Source organism: Carcharodon carcharias, chromosome 32 (assembly GCF_017639515.1).
Source record: "Carcharodon carcharias isolate sCarCar2 chromosome 32, sCarCar2.pri, whole genome shotgun sequence".
In the NCBI taxonomy this organism is placed as follows: Eukaryota; Metazoa; Chordata; class Chondrichthyes; order Lamniformes; family Lamnidae; genus Carcharodon; species Carcharodon carcharias.
In genome coordinates this window covers 6,860,362-6,880,604 of record NC_054498.1, presented here as the reverse complement: position 1 = coordinate 6,880,604, position 20,243 = coordinate 6,860,362, and the positions used below count along the sequence as shown (strand labels likewise).

At 47.0% G+C, this 20,243-nt stretch overlaps 1 protein-coding gene across 2 annotated transcripts in view; it reads right to left on the bottom strand.

Annotated features, from left to right (window-relative positions):
- Window positions 1-6,469: 6,469 nt before the first annotated feature.
- ttc23 (tetratricopeptide repeat domain 23) overlaps window positions 6,470-20,243 on the bottom strand; it is a 51,557-nt gene continuing 37,783 nt past the window's right edge. Inside the window, exons 9-11 of one of the 2 annotated variants that reach the window (XM_041178612.1) lie at window positions 19,859-20,008; window positions 11,193-11,275; window positions 6,470-7,005 (exon numbers count right to left, since the gene is read on the bottom strand). In XM_041178612.1, the coding sequence (XP_041034546.1) occupies window positions 6,879-7,005; window positions 11,193-11,275; window positions 19,859-20,008 (360 nt within the window). In that variant the 3' untranslated portion in view covers window positions 6,470-6,878. Of the gene's footprint in view, window positions 7,006-11,192; window positions 11,276-18,724; window positions 19,511-19,858; window positions 20,009-20,243 lie in introns of those variants that run through there. The other variant, XM_041178613.1, reaches the window with a different exon arrangement.

The window sequence follows — 20,243 nt, the reverse complement described above, 5'->3', positions numbered from 1 at the left end:
TCCTTCAACTCCTCTCACTTCCTCCAAATAAAAGGTGTGGCTATGGGTACCCGCATGGGCCCCAGCTATGCCTGTCTCTTTATGGGGTATGTGGAACATTCCTTGTTGCAGTCCTACTCCGGCCCCCTTCCACAACTCTTTCTCCGGTACATCGATGATTACTTTGGTGCTGCTTCATGCTCTCGTCAGGACTTGGAAAAATTTATTAATTTTGCTTCCAATCTCCACCCCTCCATCATTTTCACGTGGTCCATCTCTGACACTTCCCTTCCCTTCCTTGACCTCTCTGTCTCAATCTCTGGTGATAGACTGTCCACCAATATCCATTACAAACCCACCGACACCCACAGCTATCTCGACTACAGCTCCTCACACCCCACTTCCTGTAAGGACTCCATCCCATTCTCTCAGTTCCTTCGCCTCCGTCGCATCTGTTCCGATGATGCTACATTCAAAAACAGTTCCTCTGACATGTCCTCCTTCTTCCTTAACCGAGGTTTTCCACCCACGGTCGTTGACAGGGCCCTCAACCGTGTCCGGCCCATCTCCCGCGCATCCGCCCTCACTCCTTCTCCTCCCTCCCAGAAACATGATAGGGTCCCCCTTGTCCTCACTTATCACCCCACCAGCCTCCGCATTCAAAGGATCATCCTCCGCCATTTCCGCCACCTCCAGCATGATGCCACTACCAAACACATCTTCCCTTCACCCCCCTTATCGGCATTCCGTAGGGATCGCTCCCTCCGGGACACCCTGGTCCACTCCTCCATCACCCCCTACTCCTCAACCCCCTCCTATGGCACAACCCCTTGCCCACGCAAAAGATGCAACACCTGCCCCTTCACTTCCTCTCTCCTCACCGTCCAAGGACCCAAACACTCCTTTCAAGTGAAGCAGCATTTCACTTGCATTTCCCCCAACTTAGTCTACTGCATTCGTTGCTCCCAATGTGGTCTCCTCTACATTGGAGAGACCAAACGTAAACTGGGCGACGGCTTTGCAGAACACCTGCGGTCTGTCCACAAGAATGACCCAAACCTCCCTGTCGCTTGCCATTTTAACACTCCACCCTGCTCTCTTGCCCACATGTCTGTCCTTGGCTTGCTGCATTGTTCCAGTGAAGCCCAACGCAAACTGGAGGAACAACACCTCATCTTCCGACTAGGGACTTTACAGCCTTCCGGACTGAATATTGAATTCAACAACTTTAGGTCGTGAGTCCCCTCCCCCATCCCCACCCCCTTTCTGTTTCCCCCTTCTTTTTTTTCCCAATAAATTATAAAGATTTTCCTTTTCCCACCTATTTCCATTATATAAAATAAAAAAAAAACCCACTAGAGCTATACCTTGAGTGCCCTACCATCCATTCTTAATTAGCACATTCGTTTAGATAATATCACCAACTTTAACTTTAACACCTATGTGTTCTATTGTACTATTGTTGTTGACATCTTTTGATGATCTGCTTCTATCACTGCTTGTTTGTCGCTACAACCACACCAACCCCCTCCACCTCTCTGTCTCTCTATCTCTCCGCCCCCCACACACACACCTTAAACCAGCTTATATTTCAGCTCTTTCCTGGACTCGAACTCAAGTTCTGTCGAAGGGTCATGAGGACTCGAAACGTCAACTCTTTTCTTCTCCGCCGATGCTGCCAGACCTGCTGAGTTTTTCCAGGTAATTCTGTTTTTGTTTTGGATTTCCAGCATCCGCAGTTTTTTTGTTTTTATCAGGGTGTTGGGATGACCGGTGTGGGATGTGGAAAGCTATCAACTGATGCAGTAAAAGGGCGCTCTTTGGGTAGCTTACAGCAAAAGGGGCCTCACTCCACATTTAACCATGACTAAAGGAGGGATTGGTGCCCTGAACTTCCACGAGGATTCTGCCAGAGTCCATACATAACTTTGGTGAGAGATTGGGAGAACCCCAGGTCTATGTGCCAGAAATGGGAACTACTTCATTCCCGAGTCCCACCTTGATGACAGCAATGTTTTGTGTGGAACTAATGACCAATTAAAGTTCATTTGTAAGTGAAGAAATTTCCTCTAATCTATACCACTACTTCACAGAAAGATCACTGCTGAATATTATGCTATCGGTAGACTGGAAACTATCAGTTTAGAAAGCTACAATCAGCCGTGGGTTATGTTTCAGTATAACATAGTGTTACTATGGAGACAATGGCTTCAAAATATTTCAAATCTTCATATGTAATTTGAAGGGGACCAGCTGTTCCCTGTACATATGTGAAATTCTGTACAATAGCAACACCACAGAATATGTATGATGTTACAATCTAGAGCTTGGAAAAGTTGTATCAGCAACTCAAGGCTCAAAAGTAGGTTCACTTGCACAAGGCAAATAGATGAGAATTGCAGAGTATTCAATAAGTCAAAAGAAACCCCATTACATAATCAGCTGTACATTCCCAGACTTTTATGTCCTGGAACAGCTCCTGACCTCATTACATGGACAAAAGAGTTGAACTCAGGAGGTGGGGTGAGAGTGATTGCCCTTGACATCAAGGCAGCATTTGACGGAGTGTGGTATCAAGGAACTCCAGAAAAATTGAAATCAATGGGAATCAGGGAGAAAACTCTCCACTGGTTGGAGTCATACCTAGCACAAAGGAAGATGGTTGTGGTTGTTGGAAATCAATCATCTCAGTTCCAGGACACCACTGCAGGAGTTCCTAAGGATAGTGTCCTCGGCCCAACCATCTTCAGCTGCTTCATCAATGACCTTCCTTCCATCATAAGGTCAGAAGTGGGGATGTTCGCTGATGATTGCACAATGTTCAGCACCATTCGTGACTCCTCAGATACTGAAGCAGTCCATGGCCATATGCAGCTAGACCTGGACAATATTCAACTTGGGCTGATAAGTGGTGAGGAAAACTCATGCCACACAAGTGCCAGGCAATGACCATCTCCAACAAGGGAGAATCTAACCACTACCATTGAAATTCATTGGCTCTACCATCACTGAATGCCCCAGCATCAACATCCTGGGGGTTACCATTGACCAGAAACTGAACTGGATCAGCAATGTAAATACTGTGGCTACAAGAGCAGGTCAGAGGCTGGGAATTCTGTGGAGAGTAACACACCTCCTGATTCCCCAAAGTCTGTCCACCATCCACAAGGCACAAGTCAGAAATGTAATGGAATACTCCCCACTTACCTGGATGAGTACAGCTCCAACAACGCTCAAGAAGCTCGACACCATCCAGGACAAAGTAGCCTGTTTCATTGGCATTGCATCCACCACCTTCAACATCACTCTCTCCACCAATGATGTACAGTAGCAGCAATGCATATCAAGTACAAGATAAACTGCAGCAACTCACCAAGACTCCTTCAACAGCACCTTCCAAACCCATGACCTCTACCACTTAGGAGAACAAAGGCAGGAGATGCATGGGGGATACCATCATCTTCAAGTTCCCCTCCAAGTCACACACCATCCTGACTTAGAATGATATCGCTGTTCCTTCACTGTCGCTGGGTCAAAATCCTGGAATTCCCTTCCTAACCACACTATGGGTGTTCCTACAAGACATGGATGACAGCGGTTCAACAAGGCAGCTCGCCACCACCTTCTCAAGGGCAATTAGGGATGGGCAATAAATGCTGACCTATTCCCATGAATGAATAAATAAAAAAATGTGTAAGCTACAATAAACAAACCCTAATCACATGTATTACGTTATGGGCGAGAATTTTACATTCAGCATGCGGGCACGCACCCAACACGCCTGAGCGTAATATGACGCGCGATTACGTCAGGTGTGCGTTGGAGTTGGCTGCGTGCCCGCCAATAACTGAAAGGCCTATTAAGGCCATTAACAAGGTAATTAACTTGAAATTTACGCTGCCCGTCCAGCCTCACCCATGAGCGGGATGAAGTTTCCTAAAGCTATCACAAATTAAATGAAAACTTTATTCTGAAATTAAAAACATGTCCCATCTCATTTGACATAGTCACAAGAGGGGACGTGTTTTGTTAAATTTTTAATGTTATTTATTAATTTTTTTTAAAAAGCGCTTCAATCTCCCTGAGGCAGCTCCGACCCTCAGGGAGACTGAAGCGATCTTTCATGAGTGTGCGCAAACTGCGCCCCAGCTCCCCCTCCTCTCCACCAACCCCCCCACCTCCGCCCCCACCCCCCCCCCCCAACCCACCCGGCCAGCCAGCGTGAAATTACAGAGCAGAGCTGACCGTGGTTGGCGGCCGGCTTCCTGACCGCCCACGCCCGCTGAGACCATAAGACATAGGAGCAGAAATTAGGCCATTCGGCCCATCGAGTCTGCTCCGCCATTCAATCATGGCTGATAAGTTTCTCAATCCCATTCTCCCCGTAACCTTTGATCCCCAAGCAACGAGCCCACCCAACGGGGAAAAAGTCTGGCCATGAAATTGCTTTTCATTTATAAGTGCACAGAAATTGCAAAAGAACGGCGGCCAAAAAATGATCTAAGCTGGAGAACTTACTCATTTATCGGAGGATAATTGGAGTTTGATCTCGGGAGGGGGCAGGCGGGGGAATAGGATCAGGTGGCAGGATCCTCACGGTGGGGGGGTCGGGGGGGAATGATCATGTTGGGGTAGTGGTTGAGAAATCAGAGGCGGAGAGGAGGTAAGAGGCCTTGTAGTGGGGGTGGGGGAGGGAGTGGGGGCAGGGGGAATTGGAGGCCTCATAGGGAATACGCTGGGGTCAGTTGGAAGAGTCATGTGCTGGGGACAGGGTGTGTCCGATCACAGGGGTTTTACCCAGGCAAGCACACTGGACCCCCAACAGCTAAGCGAGGAGGACTCACCCCCTAGATCCTGCAGTCCGCACCTGGGTTTAGCTGCCCAGGGCTCAAGAACCCGGTCGTCCACAATTTAATTTCAAAGTTTGAATAATAATGAGGTTTGCAACCTTGTTATTAAAATTGAAGCGCCAAGCTGCCTTCTTGAAGCAGATTGTTCTCCCACACACACACCTTGCAGTCTCCGTAAAAGCGAGAAGCAGGGGGAGGTTTGGGATTTGGGGGTTGGAGGTGGGTTTGGGTTGTGATTCGTGTTTTTAGCACTTTAACCTCTCCCCTCCACACGGCTCAAACTTGCTTGTTTTTTGGGTTAAAATTCCCTCCGGTGTTTCGACTTGTGGGGCAGAGGGAACTAGAAACCCTCGGCAGGATTTTATGGCCCCACCACCCACCCACCAGTGTGTTATTGGTGGGGAGGGGGGAACTAAAATCTGACGGGTGACTAACCTGCTGCTTCCCATGCACGCTCAACCTGTTCCCGAAATCAGCTACCCGCCTGCCATTTAAAAAAATATAATTGGCCTTGTTCACAAGCCAATTGGCCCGAATATTACACTGCCTGCTCCCTAATACAGCCACCATGGGCAGGTGGGTGGGAGTGGGAAGGTTGTTTTTTTTAACCCAATCGGTTAAAAGGCATGAAGGGGAGATATATCCTTCAGGGTGCCCTGTGCACATTGGGGCAACTCCCCCCTCCGCCAAGATGTTATCCCACCTCCTTTGTCACTTCCCATCTGGTCACCAAAACCTACGCCCCCAACCCCCTCCCTAAGCATCCAGATCTCTCCCCTCCCAGAACCCAGGACTTACCCCACTCCGGAGGCCGTGCCCTCTTCTTCCCACGGCATACTTGCAGTCCCAGCAGCGCCCACTTCTGAGTTCTGGTTGGCAATCAACCAATCTGATTGGCGGGCAGCTCTGGTGGGTGGGATCTCCTCCCACTGAGGGGTATAAGTCCCACCCTTCCCTCCTTAAGGCCACCCAGAGTGCGTTATCATTGGTGGGGGGGGGCAGCCTTCTTTAACCTCGTCGGCCTTGACGGTCAGTTCGGAACTAGCAATTCTTCTGAGGGTGGTGAGCAGTATGTGCCCCTGTAAAATTCAGCCCAATCAATATAAGATAGTCACTTAGAAATCCAGCAGGGAATTCGGGAAAAAAAAAACCTCTTTACTCAGACAGTGGTGAGAATGTGCAGCTTGCTATTGCAGGGGATGGTTGAGGTGAATAGCATGGATATATTTGAGGGAAAGCTGTTTAACCTCATGGGGGAGAAAGAATGAGGGTTTTGCCGATAGCATTAAGTGAGTTAGATTGAGAGGAAGCTTGAATGGAGGATAAACATTGGCATAGATCAGTTGTCCTGTAAATTATATGTCCACAAGCTGCAAAGTGCATAACTTCATTCACTAAATTGTGTACATTATTTGGCATCAGAGTTAAATGAGGAGTAGAAGTCTGTAGTAAAACTATCAGCAACCTGTGCAGAGTTAATGCCTATCAACATTGGCTTACATTTCATCAAGTCTCATTCATCATTAACAGTCTGCTACAGGCACATCTGGTCTTGTCTTCAATAGCCATCTGAATTCCAACATGGGACTTCCTGCACAAAACAAGCACATCTAACCAACATGAAAGCTGGTTCATATTCCTTTTAACGTGAATTTTCAAGTTTTATTCTGAGCTCATATACATAAAAGATTTCAGTAAATGTAAAAAATATGATTGAAGGTAACATTATATTTTAACACCATATGAAATGCTCCACTGGGGAGTTAGCAGAGAAAATTTGATACCGAGCCAACATAAGGAGATAATAGAACAGGTGACTTAACAGCTTGGTCAAAGAAGCAGGTTTTAGGGAGGGTCTTAAAGGAGAGACAGGTAGAGAGGTGGAGAGGTTTAGGGGGGAAATTCCAGAGCTAAGGTCCCAGGCAGCTGAAAGCACAGCCACCTCTGGTCAAAGCAATGGCATCAAAAGTTGTTTTGAAGGGAGATAAGAGAGGGCCAGAGTGCTGAGCTCCATCCTAGCATCCCAAGGTCACATTCCGTATATATCAGTCAATCATAGATGTTTGCTTTAGTCCCTCCTGATATACTATGTTGTGGTATCACAGCACAAAATGCAGGTCTCTGTTTTAAATGATCTGCTCCAGTTCTCCCTCCTGTCACAGCCACCTCGGGAGATCTGTTGAAAAACATGAACAACAAAATGTTTTAATGACAAGTTCACAACATAAGCCAGAAAAGCTGAGTCAAAATGTCGTTCTTCCCAGTCCATCTTTCACACTTCCCTGCAAGTGCTGAATGATGTTGAGGTCTGGTGTCCCAGGTGCTAGCAGTTCTCTTGAACCCCTCACAAGTGGCTACTGTCAAGTGTAACTCTCATGAAGGAGAGCTGAGAGGCCATTCTTCATCTGGGAGGCTGTGGGGGGAGGGGTGGGTGGCACGGGCATCACAGTCTGTTCTGACATTCATGCACCCACACATCGAGCAGGAACAATTGAGAACGGGAACCCTGGCAGATTCCCTAGCCTACAATCTTAGAACCCCAAGTATGTGGCTGAGCTGGGACCAGGCGCCAAACCTGGTATCTGGGTGACTCAGTGTCATGTCAGGCAGTGCCTTTTTATCAGCTGAGCCACTGTGGCGGTCAGTAACATCTGCAATGTGCAACAGCTGAAGCCTGTAACATTTTCCTCCTGAACATCTGATGTTCACTACAGAATTTTGAACAATGGTAGGAGGCTTGGGAGTCCAGAAGCGGGGAAGGCGATTTCTGACAGGAAACAAACTTTTTCCAAGGTTACCAGCGAATAGCTCAGGAAACTTTACTCAGTTCTGAATCTCCTGGAAACATTCTGATTAAGAACCGTCAAATAAGAACACCTGCTGCTGCTGCTGCTGCTTGTAGCTACTCCCACCAGGAGATCTACTGTCGCCGGATGTCACACTCGTCTGTCTTGCGCCTTCCTCACATGTCCACTGTAGCTCATCTGCAATCGCTCAGTGATATCTCCCAGCCTAGGTTGACCCCTCTTTCTGCTGCCCTCCACTTTGCCCTCTAGAACAGATCTCTGTAACTTTTCAGTTCTGATCAATTGGCCGAAATACTGACATTTTCTTCTCTGGATGTCACTTTTTAGAGATCTTTTTGCACTTGCAATTTCAAGCACCGCTTCTTTGTTTTATGGTCTGTATGTAGGAGTCTTAATGTGCGTTGTAGCACCCACATTTCAAAGGCCTCGATTTTCTTCCACAGATCCTTACTTATTGTCCAGTGGCACGCCCAGCGGCATAGTCATGATGCTTTGTGAGGCAATGTGGCCAGACACCTGTGAAGAGTCTGGGATTTCATTCAGAATAAATCCCCTAGTTAGTCATCAAAGGTCATAAGAACACCAGAGGACTGTAAAAATAGGTGCTTGGGCTAGCTCATATAACAATGATGAGGTTTGCAGGGAATCAATCAATTGAATGTCTGGGAAAGTTTATGGTAATATCAGAATTTACCCTGTGAGATCCACCCTGGGTCTATGCTGAATCAAGGAGGGGGGGGGGGTCTCAGTCCAGCTAATAGAGGGAACCACAGTGATAGGCTCTCACATCTCAGGGCTCAGGGGCTCTTGCTCCTGAGATGAAAACACAAAAGAAAATCCAGGCTGACACTCCCATTGCAGCACCGAGAAAGTGCTGCAGTGCAGGAGGTGCCATCTTTCAGTTCCGATGTTCAACCAAGGTCCTGCCTGCTCTCTCAGGCTGACATAAAAGATCCCATGGCACTATTCTGAAGAAGAGCAGGAGAGATCTCCCTGGTGTCCTGGATCAACATTTATCCCTCAGCTATCATCATTAAATGATCTAGTCATTATCACATTGCCGATTGTGGATCTTGCTGTGTGCAAACTGGCTGCCATGTTTCCTATACTACAGCAGTGACCACACGTCGAGAGTACTTCATTAGCTGTAGAGCAGTTTGGGACATCTTGAGGTTGTGAAAGGTGCTGTACAAATTCAAAACTTTCTTTAAATATCCTGGGAAACTTCCCAAAGTACTTCACAACTAATTAACTACTTTTTATAAAAGTATTCATTATTGATGCATGGGAGAATGCAGCTGCCACTTTGCACACTGCAAGGTCTCACAAACAGCACATGAGATAAAGCAATCAGTAAATCGGGTTCTGTTTCCTGTCATGTTGGTTGAGGGAGGAATGGTGTCCAGTACACTTGGGAGAGCTCTCTTGCTCTTCCTCAAGTGGTGCCCTGGGACCTGTGTATCCAGCTGAATAGGAAGACGGTGCCTCAGTTTAAAAACAGCACATTGTGAGAGTACAGCACTGGGTTATGTGTTGAAGTCCTGGAGTGGGACTTGAGAGTGTGGGCAGTGAGCCAAGCTACAGCAGTCACCAATAATCTACTGTTGACTGTTTTCCTGATTTTCTCCAGGGAAAAAATATCATAGTTTTTACATATTTTGCCCCTTCCAGTTTCCTGCACTTCTCTAATGAAGACACTGACTAGTGTTGAGATGTGGGTTGCACAGGCACCTCACCTCCCTCTGAGCATCTTGCCCAAAGGTTGGCGCCACAGCTTTTATCATCCCTAAATGTATACAGTTCCCCATGGGAGGATAGATCAGGAGCAGGAACTCTGGCTGATTCCTCTATTCCTGCGCCCCAAAACATCTCAGTCTGCTACCACAATGCCCTCTGTTCACTGGGCTGAGACCAGTTGATTCAGGACAGACCCAGGATGGGATTTGAAATAAAAACAGAAAGTACCGGAAAAACTCATCAGGTCTGGCAGCGTCTGTGGAGAGAGAAACAGAGTTAACGTTTGGAGTCCATGTGACTCTTCTTCACAGGTGAAGAGGGGTAGAAATGTGATGGCTTTTATGTTTTTGAAGGCAAGAGGTGGAGCAAAATAGGAGATCAGAGATAGGTGGGAGCTCAGGAGAGATTTGACAAAGATGTCATGAACGCAAGACAAAGGGCGTGGTAATGATAGTGTTAAAGACTAGACAGGTGTTAATAGTGGCATAAAGGTCAGATAGCAGAACAGGAGTCAGCACGGACTGAAAGCAAAATATGAGAACGGGTTACAGACTGGCCTTCGTGGAAGGAGGGGATTGGAAAAAAAATCAAAATGGAAGACAGAATTCATGGTCTGAAGTTGTTGAACTCAATGTTAAGTCCAGGAAGCTGTAAAGTGCCTAATCGGAAGATGAGGTGCTGTTCCTCCAGTCTGCACTGGACTTTACTGGAACATTGAAGCAGGCCAAGGACAGAAATGTGAGCATGACAGCAAGGTGGTGAACTGAAGTGGCAACCCAGAAGGAAAAAAAAACAGTAAAAACTGGGAAATAAGAATATTGGGTCCGAACTGGTCTTGTATACCTTAAAGTGAAACACCAGTAAAAATTGGGAACTCAGGCCTGGATTTTTCCTATGATGGGCGGAAGCGGGCACGGAGCCAATCGCCACCCACAATCGGCTGCACGCCGCCATTTTACGCGGGCAGGCCGATTAAGGCCCGCCTAGCGTAATACGCGGCCGGTAGCGCTCAGTGCTACCTGTGCAGGTGGGGGGCGGGGGGGGTGAGTGAGTGCTCTTTCGCACATGCGCATGGAACAGCGCAGCAATCTCCCTGAGACGTGGCGCTGCCTCGGGGGGATTGAATGGATGTGAAAATAATTAAAGAATCGATTTAAGAATTTATTCAAACGTGTCCCCTCATTTGACTGTGTCACATGAGTTGGGACGTGTTTGTAAAGGTGGGAACATTTATTTATTTGTTTTATTAAAGCTTCGGGAAACCTCATCCCGCCCGTGGATGAGGTTTCATGAAAAACGCAAAGGCTTTTCGCCACCCGCCAACCTTAAGGTCGGACAGGCAGCGTTCTCAAGTACTTTAATTAATTTCTTAATAAGCCCTTAACATTTTGCGTGCCGGACGAAACATCGCGATGATGTCGGGACGCACGCCTGATGTCATCGAGCATCATTTTACACACCGGCGTGTCGGGCCTGCCCCTGGCACATCGACCGGAAGAATCTGCCCTAAGAGTTACTGGTCCGAACTGTTTTTTTCCTTCTGGGAAGCGACAGGAAGGTCGGGGTCAGGCTTGCGGACTGAGGGAAGATGTTTCACAGAGCAGTCACCACCCAGGATGGGATCTTCCGTTCTCCAGGGTTCAGTTATGGACTAACACCCACCAAATGATCAAAGAATCATTAAAATTACTATTTTAACCATTACTGGCCCTGTGGCAATGCAATAGTTAAAGAAGCAGTTCAGCAGTTCACTCGAAAGTTCCCAATAGCTTCAGCCAGCGCGGATCATTGATCTGATGGTCACTGATGCGTCACTTACTTGGATAAGAGTTTGACTGTTTGCTGAGCGGCTCTTGTCTTTTTGTGCTGTGACCCATACAGAAAGGTCTGAATTTCCAGGCACTGCCAAACAGAGAGATTAAAGTATTTAATTAGAACTCTACATTCAGCAACTACCAGTCGGACTGGATCAGCACATTTACCGCTTGCAACCGGACGGCAAAATGCAAATTTGAACAAAATTGGGTGCAGACCTTTTTGTTTTCCATTTTTTTTCCCACATCTCCTGACTCCTGCTGGGGGCTGTTTCTAACAGCAGTGTCATTGATCTGCATCCCAAATAAACAGCTAAATACCCCTCCATGGCCTCACATGCTCCCCATCTGTGTAACGTCCTCTAGTCTTGCAACCATCAAAGATCTCTGCTCTCCTCGAATTCTGGCCTCTTGTGCATCCCAACTTCTTTAATCCACCACTGGCGGCTGTTACTTCAGCTTCTTAGGCCTCAAGCTCTGGAATTACCTTGTTCAACGTTTTTGCCTTTTTTTAAGAAGCTCCTTAAAACCTACCACTTTTTGACCAAGTCCATCCTAAATCCTCCCTTTGTGAGTAAGTTCAAAACTTGTATAATGCTCCTTTGAAACACCTTGGGACTAAACTCGCATTGAAGATGGTACAGCGAAGGTTCACTAAATCGGTCCCTGGGATGAGGGGGCTGTCCTATGATGAGAGGGTGAGCAAACTGAGTCTATTTTCTCTGGAGTTTAGAAGAACGAGAGGCGATTTCATTGAAACCTACAAAATTCTGAAAGGGCTTAACAGGGTAGACACACAGATTGTTCCCGCTGGTCGGGGAATCTGAAACATGGGGGCACAGTCTAAGGATAAGAGGCCGATCATTTAGGGTGAAGATGAGGGGAAATTACTTCACTCAAAGGGTTATGAGTGTTTGGAGTTCTCTACCCCGGAGGGATGCTCCATCACTGAATACATTTAACACTGGGATAGACAGATTTTTGGTCTCTCAGGGAATCAAGGGACATGGCGAATGGGCAGGGAAGCGGAGTTGAAGCCCAAGATCAGCCATGATCGTATTGAATGGCTGAGCAGGCTCGATGGGTCATATGGTCAACTCCTACTCCTATTTCTTGCGTTCTCGAAGCACTTTGGGATGTTTTGCCACTTTAAAGGCACTATATAAATGCAAGTCATTGTTGTATTGATTCAGACAGTGAGGGTCAAAAGCATATTCAAATGTGGAGGATATCACAGCTGAGGCCAAATGTAACATCTACATGCGCACAGATTTTCCAGCGGGATTGCAATTAGGAATGGAAGCCCAGGGCCTCCATCCTAGTCCAGGGAGGCCGAGGCCGTTAGTAGTTTCAATTCTGCCCTAGCTGAGGTCTGCTAGCTTGGCACAGGTGGAGAGCTAAGTTAACACTGTCTCTGAACTGATTTGGTGTGGTTGCAGTAAAATAGGGGGGTTCTGAATTCAACAAGATCTCTACAGTTGAACGTTTGAACAGAGCTTTCGACGACTGGCTTACATAAATCTCATTTCTTTCTCTTATTTATTACCTCCAGCCCTGCATTTCCTGCCTTTTTCTTACCTCAAGAACCTTGTGTTAATGTAGCGCCTGGAAGGTAGTAAAACATCCCAAGGCTCATCTTAGGAATGTAATCAAATAGAAGTTGACACTGAAGAACATCAGAAGGTCGAGGACAGACGACCAAACCTTTGATCAAAGAAGTGGGTTTTAAGGGATGACTTAAACACAGGTTAAAGGAGGTAGCGAGGCGGAAAGGTTTGGAGAGGGGTTGGGTGGGGGGGAAATTTCAGAGCTTGGGGCCCAGGCAATTGAAAGCACAGCCGCCAATGGTGAAGCGATTAAAATCAGCGATGTGCAAGGGGCCAAAATTGGAGGAAGTGCAGAGGGTTGTAGGGCTAGAGGGAGTTACAGGAATTGGGCGGGGGGGGGAGGTGGGCGGCACCCAGTGATTTGAATACAGGAATTGGAAGTTTAAATTTGAGGTCGTTCCTGAAGGTGTAGAATTGTGCAGGGTTTTGATTACTGAGGAACTAAGTTGGCTGTGAGTACCTCACCCAAGTGGACAGTCTTCATAAGAGAGTCTGAACAGTGAGTTATGTGCTGATCAACTGTGAGGGCAGCACAGCAGAACCTGATCCTACTCTCACTCAATGGTTAAGCCTGCACACTTTCCAGCAGTGGGGAGGTGCGGTGTTTGGGGGGGGTGGTGGTCTATGCCCGAAAAAATACTGGTTAATTTTAACCCTTCCTACCTGCTCAGGCCAATGGTAGCCATATGAGTATGGCAGCTGTTGCATTTCCCGAACGTAGCACAGATTGGTACCTTCTGGTCCCTATCACTTGGTGTTTGAGTACTAAACCACTATATAATTTCTAACGCAAACCATAGGGTTGCTCCAATCAGTCACTGTCAACAGAAACCAATTTAGCGACTGATAACACAAAGATGTGCGCAGTACAGGCTGAAGCAAGAATGTACATTAATCTCTGCATTTTACACAACTTCCTTACAATATTATTTATAATCCAGTGTCTTAGTTGATTCTGCCAGTCTGGAATCTTACAAAATAAATGCCAACTTCATCGATCACTAGGACAAGGACAATGGTTTAAAATAGAAGAGATTGCTTTACCATCCACACATTTCCATCAACTTAAGCAGGCAGTCTATTCACTCAATTTTTTTTCATCTTAAGGAAGGGTTAAATGGAAGTGAGAGTTTAAAATTTTGTTTGTGGGGTGGCGTAGTGGGTTAAATGCTGGTCTTTCACCGTGGGGACCCACATCCAGACTGATGGAGTACAGTCTCCGCTACCTGTGGCTTCCTTAGGATTTAATTTTAATTGCAAGGCAAAAACTCTTAACACAGTACATGATTATTGGTTTATAAGGTGGAAGATTTGTGAAAATCTAGTTCCTTCATGTAAAGCATCAATATTGAGTAGTGTTCTTCAAAAATTCATCCATTATACTAAGTGATTGCAATTAGGAAACTTGAGCACAAAATCCAGACTGACACTCAATGCAGTACCGAGGGATTGCAACACTGTTGGAGATGCTGTCTTTTGATGACATTAAGCTGAGGTCCTGCCTTACCTCTCAAATGTTTGCAAATGATACCATGTTCCTATTTTAAGAGCGGGGAGTTATTCTCAGTGTCCTGGTCAATATTTATCCCTTAACTAACATCACTGTAATAAATTATCTACCCACTATCACATTGCTGTTCTTGGGAGCTTGTGTGTGAAACTGTCTGCTGCATTTCCTACATTAAGAGACTTACACTTCAAAAGTATTTCATTGGTTGTAAAGACACCTGAGGTCATGAAGGGTGCTATATAAATGCCAAATGGACCATTTTAGAAATACGCTATTACTATTCTGGAACACAATTGTGATTAAACATGGCACCGTTCATCTTTAGGCCTTACTCAGGTTACTAAGAGGTAACTATTGCCCTGCTTGCAGCTGCTGTCTTGGTGAGTAACAGAATCTGAGATAGCTGAATAGCACATCAAATGCCACAGTGTGTCTGCACCCAGCTCATCTTCCATGGTACATACTTAGCAACCAGGGAGTGGGCCTGTGATTTATTTCCTGACACTTGTAGAATCCTCTACACAATACCCACAGCATCAGCACAACAAGCAGCCTTTGCCACTTGTGAACCGATCACTATCGCAACATTTCTTCACCAAAATATAACAGAAACATGGGGAATGGATTTTTCAGATGGCAAGGTTTCCCACATTAATTGGCTGGGGACAGGATGTCTGCCTCTCATTCGGGCGGAAGTCCCGCCTCAGAGAGCTGCTGGCCAATCTGATCCTAGCAGTGCTAACAGCAGCAGTGGCCAGGACTGGGACTATAAGCAGTCCCCAGGTTCCAAGTCCTGGAGTCCAGGATCAGGTAAGCGCGGAGGATCTCACAGCAGGGAGGGGAGGGGAAAGCCTGGGAGGGGGGGGGTCTAGATGGAGATGCCAGAGAATTAGGGAACACCCAGGGGTGGCAGACCTTGGGGTGAGGGGGCTGCCCGATTAGGAAAGGGGGTCCTTGAGGGAGGTGCCTCCTCCTTCATGCCCGAGGCCTGAGCATGGTGACCTGCTGGGAATCCCCACCCTGCCCTCCTCCCACCAGCATCAAAATTGATGATGGGTGGGAAGCAGTCCTTGAGTGACCAATAATTGGCCTCAATTGGGGCAAGGGTAGGCAGGATGTACTAGGCCTCGCCTGCCCCATGTAAAATTGCAGAGAAGTCAGGGGTGGGTGGGAGGGTGATGGGAAAGTCACCGGAGGAATTTTACAGCACCCCCCCACCTCCCCATCTGCAAAGCTGACAGCGGGGGATGGTAAAATGTTGTCATTGCAATGAAAGCCACCTGTAAAAAGGTGATGTTATAGAAGATTAAAGAGATGAAGGACTGGGTTTGGCTATCAAAGCCCACATGGCTGAAAAGTCTGCTATTTATGGGCAGGAATAATCACTTGCATGAGGTGCTGGCTGGTCATGATCGTGAAACTGCATCACAATGCTAGTCAGGAAAGAAGGTGACAAAGGGAGAAACCTGGGGAGAAACTACAACCCCACCCTACTCTAAAAAGTGCTTTTACTTACTTATTTACTTACTATGTCTTCAGAAAGTCCCAAAGAGGTTTGCATCCAATGAGTGACCACAAACTTGACAAGTGATTAAGGCAGACGGAGAACAAAGGGAAGTTGAGCTTCCTTTCAGTGGCACAAACTCTTAAAAGAATTTAAGATGCAAGAAAGAGGAAAGGACCATCTCTCTAATCAGAGCTCAAAGCAAAATATAGCTTCTATCCAATTACTTCTTTAATAATTACAGACAAAACGTTTCTTGCTGGGAACTGACTTTGCAAATCTGTCTCTTAGTGATTTACAAACTGACCACTTGAGTAAGAAGATCACAGAAGGAAGAATATTGCATTTGTTTGATGTCTTATCCTCAGGATATCCCAAAGACATTCAAGGAATCACTTTATAAGTGTAATCACTGTTTTTGTACAGGCATGCGCCTACACAAATTGCACACAGCAAAGGTTCCCCAGGCAGCAACTGAGATGAATAACCACTTAATCTGAAGAAGGAATGTTAGACAGAGCACACACACGTTCAGATCTGTTAACGATATGGGACTTTTCACCTCTTGGAACTGGCCTCAAGTCGAAAACTGAAGGCGATCATCTTCAATGATAAAACACTCCCTCAGTACTGGGAGCATCTACCTAAATTATATGCTTTAGGCTCTAAAGTGGGATTTAAACCCATAAACGTCTGACTCAGAGGCGAGAGTGTTAGCTATGCTAATGCTATACGGGTAGGACCTCCTGCATTTTTATCATGGGGGTGAGTCATGCAGATGCTTGAAAGACAAATACCAGATTGTTGGGTATTCAGGATCATTTGCATCTATTTCAAACTTTCCCGTTAAAATGTGTTTTGTCTTTCCAGAGAAAGAGTGAATTACGGGCATCTTATTACAAGCTTCTCTTGCAGTGAAGGAGCCAAAATGTGCATCATACTCAAGCTGACATGACAATAAACTAAACCTACCAATTGTGAAAGTACAAAGCCTCTTTGTGTGCAGAAATATCGAGTTAAATGTTGGGTAGCTCATAACAAACAAATAGTTATAATCAATTGTACAGGGACATTTATTGATTCTAATTTGTGTATTTATTGGTCAGATGCATTCACATGTGCTGGAAGTACAACAGAGCAAGATTAATTGGCACGTTGGTTGTTTATTGACCTGTTATGAAGGCAATGTTCCAACTGGTTGGCTTGAATAATTAGAACTACTGTATGACCACACGGAGCTGTATTTCAACAGAGCCCACCACAAAATATATGAGCTGTCTCAGTCTCTCAGTCTTTATCTTCCATTTAGGTTGAAATGCTATTCATTCTTGGGATGTGAGCATTGGTGGCAAGTCCAGCATTTATTACCCATCCCTAATTGGCCCTGAGAAGCTGGTGGTGAACTGTCTTCTGGAACTGCTGCTGTAAATGTGATGTGGGTATGACTACAGGGATTTTTTTCTATAGCAGAGTGATACAATGCAAGGTTTGTTTTGCCATTTCAGAGGGCTGTTAAGAGTCAACCACATTGCTGTGGGACTGAAGTCATATGTAGGCCAGACCAGGTATGGACAGCAAAATTTCCTCCCCTATAGGACATTAATGAACCACATGGGTTTTTTCCACCCCAATCCTGTAGTTTCACGATCATTATTGAGACTAGCATTTTATTCCACATTTATTAATTAATTGAATTTAAATTCAATCAGCTGCTGTGTTGGGATTTGAACTCATGGGCTGGATTTTACAGGGCGCTGTGCTCCCTGTCCTACCGACTAAAAGGTCGGTCAAGAGCCCGCCCACGAGAAAACTGGCTGCCCTTGAGCCATTTTATGCTCGGACGGGTGTTACTTGGCTCAGGGAGAGACTTCCGCCCTCATCTAGGAAGGAAGTACTGCCTTAGCGAGCTGCCGGCTAATTCGATTGGCCGGCAGCCCTGTAGTCCTGGCAGCCAGGATCGAGCGTTGGCCGCAGCTGGGACTACAGCCAGTCCCTAAAGAAGAGGAGGTTAAGGAGGCCGGACTGAAGACAGGTCTGGGGTAGCAGCAGGACCTGGCCCACAGCCTCAGCAAGAGGGGTGGGGGCTGGATTTGAGAGGCCAGGAGCGAAGGTTAAAGCAGGGCATGACCTAGTGGGAGGGGGAGGGGAATGGGGGGGGGTGGGGGGGTGGGGGGAAATGGGGGGGGGTAGGGGTACCTCCAATGGGCCCAGGGGTCTCGCAACGTAAACTCCCCCACCCCTCCCCACCCTTGCCTGATGCCAACCCACACAGCTAAAGCTGCCGGGTTACCAGCTTAATATGGGCCTCCTCCTGCTGTTGGTAAAATAATGGCAGGGCTGGGATGAGGCACTTAAGCAGCCATCAGTTGGTCACTCAAGGACCTTAATAGGCTCCATACCTCCACCACACCCGGGTAAAATGGGAGACAGCTCAGGGCAGACAGGAAGGCGACAAGCAGGCCACGTGCTGCATTTTGTGCCCCCTCACCTTCAAACCTGCCGGTTTTGGTGGTGGTTGGTGGGGGGGGGGGGCCTGTAAAATCCAACCCCACATCTCTGGAGCATTAGTTCAACCTGTGGATTATTAGTCCAGTAACATTACCACCATGCTACCATCCCCTCTAATGGCTTTGATGATTCAGATTTAGGCCCAGATTTTAGTCCCCCAAGGTCGGGTTTGCTGAGTCGGGGCATTTCCCGGTTTGGCTGACCCAGCCTCTATAAACGTCCACCCACAGGTCGGATCTTTGGTCGCGGGGTGGGAAGCGGGCTGAAACAGGAGGCAGGGCAGGAGACCCCGGAACGAATGTGCAGGCTGCTGGCCGCAAGGGCCTGCCTCTGTGCCCCGGCACTCTGTTTAAATAAAAAAACAAAAATCATCCCTCCAGCCCTTACCCCCAACACCCCCTGTCCTCCACACACTCTTTATGGCCTATCCACACCAAGCTAAATCAACCCATTCTCCCCATCTACCATGAATGGCTCCTCACACCCTTATGCCAACTTAGTGTCCCTCTACCCACACCCCCCATGATCCCCATTCCCTCTGTGTCAACTTGGTGCCATCTCCTGCAAGCCATGCCAGCCTTTTCCTTTACCCTATCCACGCCAACTTACCTAGTATCCTTGGACATTTCCTGAACAGCTTTGACAGCTGGGCCATTCCTTGACAGCTGGACAGCTGATTGGCACTTGCTCAACAGCTGGACAGTTCCTTGACAGCTGACCATCCAAACACATCTACCAGGTTCAGACCTCCTCTTACCTGGACTATTCTGAACAATCCAGATTTCACACTCCTGCTCTTCCAAAATCCCACTTCAGTGGGAGCAGCTGTTGATTTAAATGGCCAGCTGCCTCTGTGAATCACGCATGCACGAACCCCGTCCCGACTGCCGTCCCACCTCTGTGAAGATGGGAAATGCCGGGTTCGGGGTTTCGGTCACTTCTGGGATCTCCGCAATGACGGAGAGCCTCTTTGTTATGGCGAAAATCCAGGCCTTAGGTTGTAAAGTCGGCTCGCCGCAGTCAGTGCAGGTGCATTGCCAGTGTTGGCCTTAAGCTGTGATCTTCTCCAGCTCCATTTGAACATCATGACTACATCACTATCTAAGGCTGACACATTGAGACTGGCCAACAGGGTGATGCATCCATGCAGCCCAACAAAAGCATGAGTCATTGTCTTCAGGGCAGAAGGGAACACTGAAGAGGGGAGGGAGGAAAAGTGTACAAGGTAAGTTCTGGCAATCACCCATTGAATCAAAAAAAGACTGGTATTCCAATACCCGGACTTCAATTATTGGTATCAGTTTAAAAACAGCCTGCATTTATATAGCACCTCACACACCCTCAGCATATCCCAAAGCATCTCACAGCCAACAAATGATTGCTTTTTAGAAGCGTGGTCACTGGTTTATTGTTGGAAACATGAGAGCCAAATTGTGCTCAGCACGATCCCACACTTACCAACTGGTTAATCCATTCCTAAGTGTCAGTTGAGAGTTTGTTCTGGACTAATCCGCGATTTTCCACCACACACCCAGCACTCACCTTTTTGAACATTTTGTAGGCTGCTTTCTGGTGTCCCTGTGCTAATTCGATTCCTCCAAATAGGTGATATGTCTTTTCCACCTCTGTGCTGAAATCTCCAAAGGTAGAAAGCTTGGCTGGCAAGGATTCTTGAAGTACTTTCGAAGCAGCCTGTAGTAGCAAAGATGCAATGATCAATGTTAGCTTGAGTTTACACAAAAATACCCCAGCCCCACCTCCATTATAAGCTTCTCATGTTGGTTTTCAAGTCCCTCCATGGTCTCATCTTCACTATCCCTGTAACCTCCTCCAGCCCCATAATCCTCTGAGATCTCTGCACTCCTCCAATTCTGGCTTCTTACGCATGCCCAATTTCCTTTGACCTGCCATTGGTGGCCTTGCCTTC